This window comes from Nansenia antarctica, assembly GCF_963989245.1.
Source record: "Nansenia antarctica genome assembly, chromosome: 1".
In the NCBI taxonomy this organism is placed as follows: Eukaryota; Metazoa; Chordata; class Actinopteri; order Argentiniformes; family Microstomatidae; genus Nansenia; species Nansenia antarctica.
In genome coordinates, this window is record NC_137674.1 from 47,603,942 (window position 1) to 47,616,029 (window position 12,088).

At 43.2% G+C, this 12,088-nt stretch overlaps 1 protein-coding gene across 1 annotated transcript; it reads right to left on the reverse strand.

Moving 5' to 3' along the window:
* Positions 1-3,366: 3,366 nt before the first annotated feature.
* lgals3b (lectin, galactoside binding soluble 3b) lies at positions 3,367-9,989 on the reverse strand (the record flags this gene model as incomplete). Its single annotated transcript, XM_080523564.1, has 6 exons — positions 3,367-3,525; positions 3,835-4,003; positions 5,762-5,850; positions 6,141-6,224; positions 6,275-6,542; positions 9,970-9,989. The coding sequence occupies 6 exons, from the start codon at positions 9,987-9,989 to the stop codon at positions 3,367-3,369; spliced, it is 789 nt and encodes a 262-aa protein (XP_080379690.1).
* Positions 9,990-12,088: the final 2,099 nt, after the last annotated feature.

Below are 12,088 nucleotides of genomic sequence, written 5' to 3' on the forward strand. Positions count from 1 at the left end.
TTCCCACAACACAAACATGGGTGTCAGAAAAGCAAGTGCCAGCCTTCCCAAGCCCAGAGGAATTTGATCTCTACACACACATAGGCAGGGTTTGTTAGGAGCGGAGGGTGTAGGCTACTCACTGCACCCAAACTGAACATCATTGACATCGGTCATCAATGAAAACAACTTTGATAGACAGACAGACAGACAGACAGAGTATGACCAACAGACAGACAGACAGAGTATGGCCAACAGACAGACAGACAGACAGACAGAGTATGACCAACAGACAGACAGAGTATGGCCAACAGACAGACAGACAGACAGAGTATGACCAACAGACAGACAGACAGACAGACAGAGTATGACCAACAGACAGACAGAGTATGGCCAACAGACAGACAGACAGAGTATGACCAACAGACAGACAGACAGACAGAGTATGACCAACAGACAGACAGACAGAGTATGACCAACAGACAGACAGACAGAGTATGACCAACAGACAGACAGAGTATGACCAACAGACAGACAGACAGAGTATGACCAACAGACAGACAGACAGACAGAGTATGACCAACAGACAGACAGACAGACAGAGTATGACCAACAGACAGACAGACAGAGTATGACCAACAGACAGACAGACAGACAGAGTATGACCAACAGACAGACAGACAGACAGAGTATGACCAACAGACAGACAGACAGAGTATGGCCAACAGACAGACAGACAGAGTATGGCCAACAGACAGACAGACAGACAGAGTATGGCCAACAGACAGACAGACAGACAGAGTATGGCCAACAGACAGACAGACAGAGTATGGCCAACAGACAGACAGAGTATGGCCAACAGACAGACAGAGTATGACCAACAGACAGACAGACAGAGTATGGCCAACAGACAGACAGAGTATGGCCAACAGACAGACAGAGTATGACCAACAGACAGACAGACAGAGTATGACCAACAGACAGACAGACAGACAGAGTATGACCAACAGACATACAGAGTATGGCCAACAGACAGACAGAGTATGGCCAACAGACAGACAGACAGAGTATTACCAACAGACAGACAGACAGAGTATTACCAACAGACAGACAGAGTATGGCCAACAGAGAGACAGACAGACAGACATAGTATGGCCAACAGACTGACAGACAGACAGAATATGGCCAACAGACAGACAGACAGACAGACAGACAGACAGAGGCAGGCTGATTATGGACATCAGACAGACAGAGGCATGGTGGAAGTCTCTAGATATTTCTCTCTCATGTGTCTACATGCATCTATAGTCAGTCTCTATACTGTCAGTTTACAGTGCATGGCCTCAGGGCTGTGGAATGAGGAAAGAGCAGTAATGACCATTTTGAAGTGGAAGTGTACTGACAGGCCTATTATTTGTGAGTTTAGTTATTTGCACATAAAAGAACGAAAGAAGAAACAACAAACAAAATACTAGTAAATCATAGTTGTACACCCAGATGATATCCCCTCTAAATACACTTTATAAAGTAAGAACTGAAGGTGTGGTCCTCTGTGGCTCAGTTGACAGACATGGTGCTAACAACACTTAGGTTGTGGGTTCGATTCCTACCGGGACTATATATACTGAAAAATCTATGCACTCAGCACACTGCAATGTAAGTCGCTTTTGATAAAAGTGTCAGCTAAAAGTGTGGTCATGTAAATAACAGTTATCATAATTGGAAGACAATATAAAGATAACACATGACCAACCAGGGAGCTTTGGGAACTCCTGATTGCAGTTAAATAGAGCCGACATTAGCAGAGGAGCTCTGAATCAAAGGACCTGAGGGATAATACCCCTCTTAAACTAACTCAGGATAACAGTTCACATTCAACTGTTACTACTGTTTGAAAGCTTGGATTCAACCATCTTCTTTCTGAGTGGGGCAGTCCCACTCATATTTTAATTGTTTTATTGTGACAGAGACAGTAGAGATTTGACAGGAAGGATGGGTGAGAGAGAGAGAGAGAAGGGATGACATGCAGGATATGTCCGCGGCCGGAATCGAACCAGGAACCCTGCGGTTACATGCTCAGCGCTTAGTCCGCTACGCCACCTAAGCGCCCCAACCATCTTCTTTGTTGGTGTGTTCACTGTCTTTCACATCTACTGAGAGTGAATACAATGTGTTGCATGAGCGTCATATGTTGTATGGTTTATGTATGATTCACAAGCTTGCCTGGGAAGTCAGCTACTGTAATGATTGTGACTGATCATTGCTGAAACAACTAAGAGATATTGGATAACTAAGGTATTTTGGATGCACCACCCATTGTCCCATGTTGCCTTATTTTTCAGGAAGTGTGTCTGTGTGTGTGTGTGTGTGTGTGTGTGTGTGTGTGTGTGTGTGTGTGTGTGTGTGTGTGTGTGTGTGTGCGTGGATGGAAAACAGCCAATCTGTTAATAGTTACCCTACATAATAAAAACATCACGCCTTCATGGTGGAAAGTGGTGCTATCTGAAGTAACGTTTCCAAAGTAAAATAGTAGGCTATAGTCACATGATGCAGTAAGGTTGGAATAGAATCAAATAGCCGATGTTCACTACATAAATACTGTCATAATTAGTGTTTTCATAGTCTCCCACCACTGGGTGTGCAGGTACAGAATAATACACTACAGTATGTTTTTCCCACCGTTACAAAAAACAGGCCTTCGTGTTTAATTATTATAGTCTCAACTGCGCTACCTAGTGGGCATACATAGTATCATTGCCAATGTTGGGGAGTAATTCCACTACATTTAGCTCAACTATTATCTCTCGTGAGAGTTTTCAAAGTAGCGTCAGTTTGGCAAACTATACTGTACATCTCTCAAGAGTAGGTTTAGAGTAGTTCAACTACTTTCATTGTAAAGTAATTTAGTTAAATGTATTTACAGAATAGCTTCCTCAACACAGTTAATTGCCCTGTGCTAAGCATGCTAAGAGTGAGAGAAAATACATTTGAAAACTTTGAATGTAACATTGGATTTTTATTTTTATTGGATTATGATGATGTATACTCAAAACCTATTGAGAATGTGTGAATACAAAAAGTTGTGAAAATACATGAAAATGTATTAAGAAAAACCTCCCCGCCCTATATCCAAGCTGAAAATGAAGTAGGATAGACTTTGAGAAAATACAAGGCAGGGAGGGAATTTACTACAAAGCTGAACTGAGCTGAGCAAAGCTACGCTGGCCTGGCCTGGCCTGGCCTGGTTACACATCCAATCACAGTGTGTGTGAAACAGTGCTGGAAAGGACAGTGTGAGAGGAACCTATCAGAGCCAGCACAGTGCTGGCTCAGGTGGGCTCTGTGATGCGTTAAGTCCCTAGGAGGTCTCTGGGACGTTGTCACGGCTTAGTGGAGTTTGTCCAACTCCACGGCAAAGAGCTCAATATCACCATGGATACTCAGGCTTCTGATGTTGTGGATGTCACGGACGCGATGTTTGAACTCCAGCAGGTGAGCCTTGTTCACTGCCACTCTGAACTCATTGGCGTTACACAGGAGCTTCATCTGACAGGAACACAAATACAAACATCAAAGGCTGGTCATCAAGGTGTCAGTATATAGATGCCATAAAATAAGATTTCATTTGAAGGAAAAAAGGGATGAATAACTCTGATATAGTACATCTTTATTTGTAAAAAAGAAAAGAAAAAAGAAAATGTGCTGTCACAGTAACTAACCTGAACACACACACACACACACACACACACACACACACACACACACACACACACACACACACACACACACACTATAAGGATGATGAACTGTGTAATATTGAATATCATATGAGTGTAGTATTTCCCCCATCCTCACCTCAAATGGCTGTCCGGCGGTGAAAGGGAATAGTTTGTGCTCCCTCTCCTCCTTGCCCCATTTAGAGCCCAATAAACTGTTCCTGACGATGGCCTTCCTCCCGTCTTCGTTGAAGCGGGGATTGAAGTGAAAGGCAATGTCTTTTCCTTTGTTCAGGTTCACTGTGATCCTATATGGGAATAGTAGACAGTTGTTGTTGTTGTTGTTGTTGTTGTTGTTGTTGTTGTTGTTGTTTTTCACTTTTAATTAATCAGGAAGGCCCTTGAGATAAATAATCTCTTTTCGAGGGAGAACTGGCCATGATAGCAGTTAAGCAGTGAAAATAAGTGTGTCCATTACAATGTCATTGTATGTCATTATACTGTTACAATGTTATTATAATGTCATCTACTGTACTGTGATAGTATACTATACTGCATGATGGATGGTAACATCTGGACACATAGTTTTGACTCCTGCATGTTATCAGATGTGTTAACAAGCATATACACACGTGTGATACCATTCCTCATTCCAATCCATTCATTACAATGAGCCGGTCCTGAAATGTCTACCTTCACTAGCCTCCACTGTTTCATTGATCAATTGATAAATCAACTAGTCGAGTCGAGTACTAGTACACAATCAATTGGATGCACTACGCATGAGAGGTAATGATGTGTGTGTTGTAATATACATGCTGCTTGAGTGTACATCATTTAGGCCATCATCAGTTCAACAGCAATCAGAGACACCTGATTATCATGATGAATCAGTAAACCTGAATGTAGCTTTGAGGCTGTTACCATAGTTATTCTTGACTGACTTTGCAGTGATTGACACATCACAGTATCTGGTGCTGATCATCACAAATGGTTTTTTTTTCCACCCATTGTCTTTGCGTTAGTGAGGATGTAATCAGTGGAGGATTAAGAATAAGACTGTCTGGCTGTCGTGATGCCCTGCTGGGATTACACTTCCATAGGAACCCCATTGATTTTAATTTGAGATTAGTAACCTAGATTTGCAGTAGTTGATTATCTTAATCCTCTCATCAATTTCCCATTAGAATCAGTCCAAATCCTAATGGAGACAAGCATGCATAACACATAGGATAATCTTGTCTTTGTCAAGGCTTTTCAGTAAATTATTAGTGGTATTTCCATTTGTAGGCAGCATATCCCAGGGGATGCCATTCGATTACCTAAGCAGCAGAATATGTAAATATTGTAGTATTTAAATCTACCCTATTTGATTCATTGATCAATGAAACAGTGGAGGCTGGTGGAGGCTGGTGGAGATAGACGGAGGAGAGGACGGGATCATTGTAATGCATGGTATGCAATTAGGAATGGTATATCAAGTGGTATTAGGAATCATTCCATTCCATGCATTACAATGAGGCTGTCCACCGATTTCTACCTCCACCAGCCTCCACTGCAATGAAATGATGACAGATACAGGACAGTAAATACAGTACAGTAATGATGACAGATACAGGACAGTAAAGGACACGACACTGTCTCCCCGCTGGTGGAATGAGCTTCCCAGGGCTGTCAGAACTGCAGAGTCACTACCCATCTTCCATCGGAGACTGAAGACCCATCTCTTCAGGTTACACCTTAACTGCTCCTCCTGAGACATCTACTACCCCCCAGCACTGCGTCTCCTGAGACACCCGCTTTTCCCCTTTACTGTGTCCCCTACGACTTCTACTGCCCCCCCTTGTACTATTTCTCTGTTTCTCCAGTGTCTATAAAAAAAAAAGTTTTTCCTTCTATCACGGAGACTGCCAATGACTGCGCCTGAGCTAGATTACTCTTCCTGCTACGACTGGTGGATTCATGATTCACTTGCTTAGTCAAATGTATTGATTGTAAAGTTGCTTTGGAATAAGGCGTCTGCTAAATGCCAAAAATGTAAATGTAAATGTAAAGTCATTACTAACTTGTTAGCATTGGGCTTCACCATCCCATTGACGGTGATGAGGAGCTTGTCAAAGCATCCATTTGGCAAATTCATGTCATATGGCACTGTCTGTTGAAGAGAAATTCAATCTTGTTGAAAACATCAAAAGCGGTTGAATTTACATCAGGGCACACAGACACACATATCTAAACTTTTGAGGGGTATAGAGCAAAAATAATACAAAATGCTTCCTCTTTCCAATATTTATGGAGGGCACTGTAGATTAAGCCTAGTTTTGGACTAAATCACACTTCCAATGGTGATCCTCCTTTGAAAATGTTTTTCAGTCTAGGACTAGGATTAATCTAGGTCAGGGAACCCAGCCCTCTGGGTGTGTAGGACAACATGTCTTCCTTTACCAGAGATCTCTGAGGTGCTGTTGGGTGGCCTGGTTGGCCTGGTCCCGGCCATGATGGCTGGCTGGGCTGGGAAGGTTGGCCAGGCTGACCGGGCCACACGGGCTGACTTGGCTGACCGGGCCACCCAGGCTGACTTGGCTGACCGGGCCAAGCTGGTTGGGCTGGCGCTCCAGGCTGCTGACCGGGCCAAGCTGGTTGGGCTGGCGCTCCAGGCTGCTGCCCCGGCCAGGCTGGTTGGGCTGGCGCTCCAGGCTGCTGCCCCGGCCAGGCTGGTTGTCCTGGCTGTGGTCCACCTGGCCAGACTGGCTGGTTAGGTTGAGCTCCAGGCCAAACTGCACCGCCTGCCTGTTGATTGTTCTGTTGTCCTCCAGGCCAGGAACCTTCGCCCAGAGCGTCTGACAACTAAGAAGCAGAGAGAGAGAGCGAGAAGGAGAGAGAGAATGAGTCAAGTTGTTTCCTGAGATACATAAGCCTATTTTTCTTACTATACAAAATATACACAGAGTACAGACATGTCATTATGTGATTGTAAAAATAAATTACTTACATCCATTTTTATCTGAAATAGAAAGAGAGAAGTTTGAATTAGAATGATTGGTCAATGCTTTACATACAAATAAAGTCACATACATTTTGAATATAAAGAACAAGGCATATGTAGTGACATGTTTGTCCTGGGTAATGCTTTTCTGTCCAGCATCACAACATTCACAATGACAGTAGCGTAGAGGAGAAACCCTACCCGAACCCCACCCATTATAAAGGGAGGTTTTCATTGTCAGCAGACAAAGCCAGCAGACAGGTTAATCCTAGTTGGAAAATGACACTGTACTTTTGGGATTCTTACCGTACATCTTCATTGTATGTACTGTGTTGTAATCATATAGATTATATAGATAGAACCTAATGAAGATTGGATTATGTAGGCAGTGACCTTCCTTCAGGATATGCTATTTCCACCACTGCTGAGTCACTTGTGAAAGAGACACATGTGTGGGCATGCAGAGAGACTGTGATGAAAGAGGAGAGTCAACATAGAGAACTGTGTGGAAACAGTTGGAGCAGGGGACACATGGAGCAGGGGAGGCTGGTTGAGGCAGAAATCGGAAAACAGGCTTGTTGTAATGCCTGGAGTGGAATATGTGGAATGGTATCAAACACGTGTGGAGCTTTCTACCTCCACCAGCTTCCCTTGTTGTAGACTCATCTGTTGAAGCAGTAGCTCTATGTGTCATCTGTTTCCACACACGTCTCTCTACAGTAACTTTCCACCAGTGCGGCTTAAAGGGAATCCTGAGGTGATCAATGTCTCCAACAATTACATCAGTGTTTCAGACCTGGGATAAAACATTTATTTGAAATGGTTTTAAATCATTTTGAGGTATTCTTGATTTTACTTGCGTTCACACTTTTGAGAATATTCCATTGCTTCAATTGTACCTGCCAAGTTAAATCAAGCACTCAATCAATGTTTTTCAAATATTAAAACCATTTAAACTAAGTATTTTTCCCAGGTCTGCAGTGTTTACATTAATGACAGGTATTATACCTTTTTGTAAAAAAGCCTCCCAACTTGTTAAAAGCCATATTGCATCACCAGGTATAATCTTTACGATACACAGCCATATACAAATAACTCTCTCACAGGGCAGATACACCACAGGCAATGTCTGCTGCTAATTACAGCTTGCTGTTAAAGGTTACTTCACATGTCAGCGAGCGTGATATGACATCACATTTCGTCCAATAGGTGATCTAGCCATCTGCCAGCATCATCTCCTTGTAGTCCTACTTCCTAATACATCAAAGGCTACTTCACACAATGTTCATGAGCATGACGGGACATTATCACATTATCAGCCACTACAACAGAGAGGTTTGACTACAGTATCAGGCTATTTCCTGGTAGTATCCCATGTCCTCCTCTGTTTTCCTCCAGGGAAACTAGCCTTCCATACATGCATGTATCTACCAGATACAGTAAGCTGAAACAGAGACATGGTCAGTTTGTGAATAGAAAGTGAATCCATGTACATACCTGTGAGTTGTCACTGAGTGGCTGTGTTGCAGAGGTAGACAGGGAGGACTGTGTGTTTGTGTGTATTTATGAACCAGCTCCTATCCACTCTCCTAGCCACTCCCTGCTCGCTGATCCTCTCCTGGCTGGGAGACCACACCCTGACGACAAATAAGTGGTCCGGAGTTCCCCCTGACGGAAAAGCATTACAATGTGACACAGGGTTACAATATGCGCTTGTTTGTGTGTGTTTTTCTGCATAAGGAAAGATTGAGTCAAGCTGTATCATGCTGTTTTCTGTTAACTGTTAATAGCTGTTTTGGCAAAGAGAGCGGAAGGCTCGAAAACATCTCCCTGGAAAGGTGTGCGTGTGCATGCGTGTGTGTGTGTGTGTGTGTACATACTCGACTCCCTGTTTCCTGAAGGGTGTGGTTGCTTCCCTATGTCCCAATCACACAGATCAAATGTTTCATCTCACTTTCTATGGCTAGCGGGTGGGGGCCCTGTCAGTGTCAGGAATGCAGACTTTTAACATCTTGTGTTTGTAAGAGCCGAACAACAGCTCATGCTGGTGACAGGGCAGGCCTACGATTACCCTGGAAACAGACGGGGTGAGGTTTGTTGCCAAGTGTGTGGTGTGAAGTGTGTGTGTGTGAGCCCACCTACATAGCAACCTGCAGCTGTTATTGCTTGCTATGATGATCTCCGTAGCAGAGCAGAGGTGGGAACACTGGAGGTGGATTTGAATTTGCATTCAAACAAATGCACAGCCTCACACATGTCAACACCTCATACACAGAACAACACAGCCTCACACATGTCAACATCTCATACACAGAACACAGCCTCACACAGGTCAACATCTCATACACACAGAACACAGCCTCACACATGTCAACATCTCATACACAGAACACAGACTCACACATGTCAACATCTCATACACAGAACACAGCCTCACACATGTCAACATCTCATACACAGAACACAGCCTCACACATGTCAACATCTCATACACAGAACACAGCCTCACACATGTCAACATCTCATACACAGAACACAGCCTCACACAGGTCAACATCTCATACACAGAACACAGACAGACCCAAAGGAGCAGAGATGGAACCATTCGAATTGAATTCCGGAACCAAGAAGTTCTACTTCTATGGGGTGGAACCCGAATGTTCTATTCTGGAAAGAACAATATCCGGGATTTTGTTGTTGGCTCTGATAACAGTTGATTGCTGGGATTGAGCCAGTTGATGATTTATACCGCGCAGCTCCCCCTACGGTGACTATCACTCCTGAGACGCTCCCGGGAACATTCACACACTATTCATCATGGCTATAGCATTAGCTTGGGTGTGGCATGACAAAAACATCAAAACACATGTGCATTATTGCTTGTTGTTGTAGGTTATTTATGACAGAAAAGTAATCCCTGACCTGAGGTTTCTTAGAGACACAGTGTGCTTCATTCATACGGAGCTGTTTGCTGTTCCACCACCTCACCGTCTCCCCTGTACAGTGGTGCGTCTTGTGCTCTTACCTCAAATGCACCGTACCGTATTCATGCATTCCTCCTACCAGTCAGGTTTTCTAAGGCTAGAAATCTAATTATCCACACTCTTAGTAGCTCTCTCATGCATGCAACAACAACAACAACAACAACAACAACAACAACAGGGGAGCTACATTCAAATTATAATTCTTATTCGTTATGGTGTAATTCGAACCCTTGAAGAAAGATAAATGGAGCCACTGTGCAGTAAGACCAGGTTGACTTTGATGTCCTTCTAGCTAGTGGCCTACAGGGGGCAGTAGCGCGTCATGTTTCTGTGATAAAGAGGGATGGTGGCCAGGTGGTGGCACACCTTTTCAACACTAGATGGCGCTGTACTCCTTCAAATGAATATTACCTATTCAAGAGGGGATTGGTCAAGATTTTGCTAAACATTTCCCCAATTCACTCCTGATCCATGTAATTTCACAGTGACTCAACCATGGCTCACAGCTGAAAACGCCCTCTGCAGTGTTATAAATCATAGAGTGTGATTATTAGCTAGCTAGCAGCTGCTGCAGTCTCCTTTGTGGTTTGTAATGCAAAGCTAGGCTGTGCAGAGTTATTATATCTCCCAGCATGCTTTCTGTTTCTACTCTTTGGGTCTTTGTGTGATGAGTTGGGAACAGGGGAGGCTGGTGGAGGTAGAAATTGGAGAACGATGTCATTGTAACGTATGGAATGTAACAACTAATGGTATTGAACGCTTGGCAACCTCCACCAGCCAACCAGGTTTAGACTCATTAATACCTCAAACAACAAGTAGAAACACTGAAAGGTTGTCACTTACAAAATGGTTATCCAAACATTGTGCGTTGAGTATTAACAGGTTAACAACATTATTCAACATCTGTGTCTGGTCATGTATATTAGAGAGGAGTTATTTGCATTGTAGAGTAACACAACTGCATTAGCTCTTCACCAGAAGCATAGCCTACAACCCCATATTTATTTACATTTACATTTAACAGACGCCTTTATCCAAAGCGAATTACAACAAATATATAAAGTATTCAACCCCTTTCATATTCATACCGAAGGCTAATTCCATCTAGACAGCTCTTTGCATGTGACCAGAATGTCCCCAACACCCCGTATGTGACGTCATTGTCACCTTCTATTATAGCGTGCCCCAACTATAGATAGCCTTATTTCAACACTAGTATAAGCTTGAGTTTCACAATTAGTTCATTTTGGAGACGTCAAACAAACATGTCCTCCAAGCCCGTTCCTATTTGAACATAGCCGGATAGTTGTTGGTATTGGCTCTGTGCATGTCTGCTCCAGCACTTACAGATGATTTGGTGGTTCAGGTTATTGATGTGGTCTTGGAACGATTCACTTTGTATTCCTGGGATCTTATCAGAACAGTTGTCAAAGCAGAGAATACACAGAGATGGTCTGGAATGATAGTTAACTGAGAAAAGCAGTGCAATTGCCTCAAAGTCAGATAGTATCTAGTGTTATAATAGAAACGTGGGTATTACCAGTGCTGCGGAAACTACTGCAAACATGTATTTAACTAAATGTAACTAAATTCGATTGTTCAGAAAATGAACAATCGAAACACTCTGAAATCACTGAGTAAGATGAAAACAGGTGGAGCAAAGTGGGGAGACAGGAAGCAGTGAAGTAACAAATAGAATGGAGTAGTTAAACTAATAGTTGAGCTACATGTAGTGGAGCTGCTCCCCATCACTGGTTATTACATACAGCAGTAATTACATAGTTACTACAGTGGAACGATGTCCTACCAACTCAACTGTACTAGGGCAGTTTGTAAACTCCCAGTCTACACATCAACCACCAGAACACCTCCTAACATAATAGAAACATAGTTATTACACAGTAATTACATTGTTAATACATAGTTATTACATAGTTACTACAATGGGACGGCTCCTGTCAACCTCTATACCAGGGTAGGCTGTCTATAAACCTACAGTCTTCATACTAGCACCAGAACACACAGCATTCCGAGCGACGGATCACATCTAAACAACAATAATTTCCAACATTATTGAAATGACCTTGTCTGTCTCAGTGAGCTGTGTACGAGAAGGAAGGAGTCTGGCTGCTGTGTTGATGGAGCGTTGTGTTTGTTTGTTTAGGGCTGTTTTATGGCCCATGATGCTCTTAGCCATGTCTGTCTGAGCTGAGCGGAGGACAAAAGGCACAACAAACCCTGTGTAATTGTCTGCTGAGATCTCAGAGATGTCTAACCCCCAGAGGAATCTGAACAACAACAGCAGCAGCTTCACTTCCATTCTAACATTCTCATCTCATCGTCTTCATCTGGTCCATGAGAGCCAAGTCCAGAGGGTTAGAGATCAGACAGACAGGCAGACAGACAGACAGGCAAGCAAGAAC